This window comes from Lepisma saccharinum, chromosome 19 (assembly GCF_977018435.1).
Source record: "Lepisma saccharinum chromosome 19, izLepSacc3.1, whole genome shotgun sequence".
In the NCBI taxonomy this organism is placed as follows: domain Eukaryota; kingdom Metazoa; phylum Arthropoda; class Insecta; order Zygentoma; family Lepismatidae; genus Lepisma; species Lepisma saccharinum.
Window position 1 is genome coordinate 1,451,831 of NC_139247.1, and position 5,238 is coordinate 1,457,068.

A 5,238-nucleotide genomic window follows, 5' to 3' on the forward strand; every position below is an offset into this window, starting at 1 on the left:
AAAATACTTTATTTTTTAAAGATAATAATATTTTGTAATAACGGTAATAACATTTCTCTATACGACATTTCTAAGTGATAGTATTGGGAGGAGCAACTGCCCCCCTTGCCCCCCATTGCACGCCTATTCTGTAAACCATGGTTCAGTTCAAGGCACGGGTAAGCTAGATATAATCGGCAGTTTTTCTGATCCGTGGGTTGGCAACGCTGCATCCAACCCGCTCCAGTTGGAAGGAACAGCGCGCCGTCGTCGGTCTGGGAGGTGACTACCTCGGCGCATGCGCTTAGCATCGATTTCGAGCAGGCCGCTCGGGGAAAGCGAAGGCTGCGATCCCGGCAGTAGTGAAGTCCCGGAGAGCTCTAAAGCTTCGGAACTCCGCGGGCCGCGTTTTGGACGATGAGAGCGTTTTTGAGTTCTCCAAGCGGAAACCTTCCGGCTGAAACCCGTGCGAGGTCGCCGAAAATTCCCACACTCCCCGCACGCGGTCGCGTGTCTTCGTGAGCTCGTGTTGTCCGAAAGGAATTTGGCTCCAAAACTTACCCCTCAGGATAGTGCGAAACAAGTTGGTGGAAAGAATCGTTTTCAGTGATACAGTGACAGCGTCTGTGAAGAGTTGTTTCTGCCTTCCCGTTGGCAAATCTAGACGCTAGGAACAGCGATGTCCCTTTCGTTAAGTGATGACCCAAAAGAAGACAAAACACACAACGACCCTACTCAAGGGCAAGCAAGAAGCTACCTGACATTCAACCCCCGTTCAGACAAACTCACCCCTCACTTCTAGGAAGGTCACTTTACGCAACAATCGCACACTAACCTTCCTGAAAAGCGTTGTTACGAAACTTCACTACTATGTGAAACATCAAGGCCGTGTCGTGTCGTTGTCGAGTCAACCAATCCCGTCTCCCTTGGAGCTGTTGATACCCTGCAACAACCCTCCTCTAAACCAAATTAGCTTTAAACTTCGCCTCCTAAAATGCTAAAGATGTGATTGGACCCTGTCGTTTTGAGATGTGTGTCGCTTTGAGTGTATGTGTGTGTTTTCTCGCACTCTACATGTAGAATTAGTAAGTAGTCGTGTAGATATATAGGGGAGTCAATTTGTACATGTTTTATACATTTCAGTTAGTTGAAATAAGTCTTTTTTGTTCTTTGGAATGCCAAAAACAAATCGTTCAGAATTCTCTGAGAGTGAGGAAAAGTTAAATCTTTCTCTCCGATTTTGAGGATTTTATCTCGGGCAAAACGGGTAACAGTCGTTAGAAATTTTTGAAAGCCTCTCGAGCCGTACAGAGCTACTGCTTCGAAGGCAGCGTGAAAATTTTGTTCCAAACGGTTAAGTTTGTATTTGACACTTTTTCATTTCTCTGTCTTCAAGACACTCCGGTGAAACGGGTAACAAATATATCTTTGGTTACTTTCCTATCATGTAGTTATATCTTTTAGAGCATTTAGAAAAAGCTTTGTTCAGCGAGGCATATCTAAATTTCCTGCTTGCTATAATTATAAACTAAACTATTTTCTTTGTTCTTCAAAAGTGAAAAAAAGTGATAATTTCTTTTCATTCGCAAAACTATTTTTTGTGCTTTGTGGAGGTTGTTGAATTTAATTGTTGAACCGTAAGATAACAAAGGACTTTTCTAGGTGTGGAGACATTGCCAAGAAAACAATACAGGAGGGTTGTTTTTATTTTTTTGTTTGTAATAGTTGACTTAGAGTTTATAGAAACCTTCAATACTATGCATCTGTAGCCGTCAAGTCTTGAGCAATTGTGCCGAATATAATTTCCCCAGAAGTACTTCCAATTTGATAATTTCTGTTGTTGATTCCCAACAAAACTTTCCAAAGGATGTATTTGACTTGGTCTTCGATTTTATAAGTTTCGTTTGACTATCTCTTAACTGATCATTGTTGTGGTGTAGCAATTGTTAACTTTTTCATTTCGTTTGGTGTCTTCGTCCATTTTTTTAAGTCACGGTTTGGTTTATCAAAACTTGTTTTACTCCCTGGAGTTGGAGGTGGTGTACGGAAGGTTGAATAGGAATGTTGTCACACAGTGTTGGCACCCTTGTGCTTGCAAGAATCGAGTGTTCCCGTAGGAAAGAGGCCGCATATTTTCTTCCCTTCAAATTCTTCCGGTCCTTACGAAAAACACAGCACCAACTCCTGTCCATCGACATCCTTCCACGATTTTGGTAAATGCTAGAAGTGTCTGGACCAACTTAAGTCTTTTCAGCGTAAGCCCAATTCCATCTATGCACAGCAATGTGGCTCAAATCAACAATGCATCGGTTCGTGTGAAGGTAGGACCAGCGGAAGACAATGTAGTGTTGGCAACTTGTCCCAGAAGACTGTTGTAGAAAGGCCGAAGCATGGAGGAACTCTTCGAGTCGGTCGACACGAACAGCACGCGATTTCTTTTCGATTATAACGAAGAGGGACTCGAGACGATTGAATATATTTTTGCGAACTACAGCAACAACACCAACATCACCTACGACACCAATGAGACATACTACACCTTCGCCTACCCCAGCGGATACTCGATCCCGCACATCATCATCGCTTCCATTGTCGTCACTCTGCTGATGATAGTGGTGGTCGTCGGAAACATGCTGGTCATCATCGCCATAGCAACGGAGAAGGCTCTCAAGAACATCCAGAACTGGTTCATAGCGTCGCTGGCAGTGGCGGACTTCTTCCTGGGCCTGGTCATCATGCCGTTCTCCCTGGCCAACGAGCTCATGGGCTACTGGATCTTCGGGAACTGGTGGTGCGACATCCACTCGGCGATGGACGTCCTCCTGTGCACGGCTTCGATCATGAACCTCTGCCTCATCAGCCTCGACCGCTACTGGTCCATCACGCAGGCGGTGGACTACCTGAAGAAGAGGACCCCTGCCAGGGCGGCCATCATGATCACCCTCGTCTGGATCCTCAGTGGTCTCATCTGCATCCCTCCGCTTCTGGGGTGGAAGGTGGACCGGCCGGAGCAGACGTTCCCGAAATGCGAGGTAAGTGTTAAAACCCCTCGCCAATCGCAAAAAGGCATTCAAGGTCCTTTCCTCGGCTTCTTTCTGAACCCTGTGGTCTTCGGGGTGTTGACTCCAGTGATTTAGCACATCCCCAAAAACTACGATGACCATACGTCCCTTTCTGACCATGACAGTCCCGTTTTCCAAAGGTCTAGGAGTTACCTTGAAAACCAGATCTAAATTTGAGAGACATTTCATTCATTCATTCATTTTATTTGTGACCTAATGGTTTTATACCGTTTTATGTCCATTACAATATACATATAAAATATACAAGATTGCTTTACATTAAAAATATCCGTCTTCTCCCCTTTTTTCACAGACATTAGATTCAAGAAGAAAAACATTCCCCTTTACAATTTACGTTACAACTTTCTGTAAAATGTTAACAAACTAAAACCAATCCAAACATCCGGATCGAGAACTAAACTTAGATACTGAACCTTTAAATTATATACTGTTTTATATAAGATATTTCTCTGTCTATTATATTTTGAGCATTCCAGTATTATATGTTGCGCGTCTGCACTTTCCCAGCCACATTCACATCTCTTATTGTTCGTTATTACAATTCTGAGTAAATGTTGCCTAGTACATAAATGACGTGATCTCAGTCTATTAATTAATACAAATACATTCCTTGTACCACTGACATGATGCAACCATTGTTTGGGTGGTTTGATTCAGCAAATGACCTGAATGATTCTTAAACATCATTCGACACCAATCAGCCATTCATTCAAAATTTTCTTCTGTACTCTAGAGATAAGATCAGTATAGTATAATGCTTTCCTTGCACACTGAAGACATTTCATGCTAAAATAAATGTTGATGGAACTTTAAAACTAGCGCCATGGCAACGACTGCGTTTCAAGTACTTTATGACCAGTGTGCGAATTAACGGGGGGAAGGGGGATGCCGAAGATTCTCCTCTCCACAAAACATTTTATCCCCGCCGAAATATATTTTTATCCCCGCCAGGGATGTTTTTATCTCCCGCAAAGAAAATTGAATTGAAAGCATACAATTTCTTAACTGTAACAAACGCAATTGAAAAATTAATTGTCGTCATCAAAGATTTCCATGTCGAAAAGTATGGAGCAGCCGTCTGGATTAAAGGAGGACCATTCCGCAACTGACCAATCTCACAGAATATGTATTCAAGTATTCACAAGAGACCTGCCTAGAGCATTAAGTTTGACCCTGCCAATGGAAAGTTACATAAGTTTCCGGTGTTAGTAGTTCGATAGCGCTCTTTGTGTACGAGTTTGGGTTTTCTTATAATGTAAATACACTGATTCTAAATTACGTCATAAATGTATTAAATAAGATTTAATGACCTAGGTTAGAATGAATGTTCTAAGGTACTTAGAACCATAGGGCAATAGTTTAGTTTACTGACTGGTAACATATAAAACATTTGCAGACCTAAAATCCAAAATGAAATCACAAGTAAGCCACTGAGTGGACCAACGGCGCCAGCAGGGCCACCCCCCTTCGGCATGCCAAAACATGGATGAGGTTCCACGAAGGACAGTAGATTAAGTGCTTTCTGAAGAAGTACAAAAATACCAAGAACTGTTAGATGTTTAAGGAAAGGCAAGACGAATCCAGTTTCTATCTACATAGCAGACTGCTGTCTGAACTTGTATACAGCGCCAAAGTATTTTAAATTTAATTTTAATTTATGATTTGTAAATTAATAATAATAATAATAATGAATTATAATACTAATAGCAATAATAAAGCAAGAAAACAACAAAGATACAAGTTTGTATGACTTAAGGGCAAGACGTGAAATCTTATTATGCCCACTCCCGAGGAAAAATACTCCGGGAGTCCGTGTCCCCCAAAAGCAAGATGTTTATTTCACACAGTGTTCATGACAATCAAAATGTTCCATTGTAGTCGAGAATGTTCGAGCAGACAGCAGTTTACTGTTCAAGCTATCTCTCCTCTCGAGTTGTATTGCTTTGTGCGAGTGTTCCGTTATTTGTAGAGCAATGAATAAGCATGACCAAGAAGCGTATATCCAGTTTCAATGTGAACCTGCAACTAGAATTTAAATTCCTGCATGTTGACAAACTCAAAAGGCAAATCTCGCGTTAGATATCAGATATGTGCGTAGTTTTATGAACGGTTGGTGAAGAATAAAGCTGCTCTCAAGAAGATTGGTTCTTCTGGCACTCCTCTGCTTCAGCGTAGG

At 41.8% G+C, this 5,238-nt stretch overlaps 1 protein-coding gene across 1 annotated transcript; it reads left to right on the top strand.

Moving 5' to 3' along the window:
- Positions 1 to 356: 356 nt before the first annotated feature.
- On the top strand, positions 357 to 3,116 carry LOC146002756 (alpha-2 adrenergic receptor-like). Its single transcript, XM_083140691.1, has one exon. The coding sequence runs from the start codon at positions 2,370 to 2,372 to the stop codon at positions 3,114 to 3,116; it is 747 nt and encodes a 248-aa protein (XP_082996817.1). The 5' UTR covers positions 357 to 2,369.
- Positions 3,117 to 5,238: the final 2,122 nt, after the last annotated feature.

Bases quoted from the DNA above. Each gene is read 5' to 3' on its own strand.
- LOC146002756 (XM_083140691.1), top strand. From the start codon at position 2,370: ATGGAGGAACTCTTCGAGTCGGTCGACACGAACAGCACGCGATTTCTT.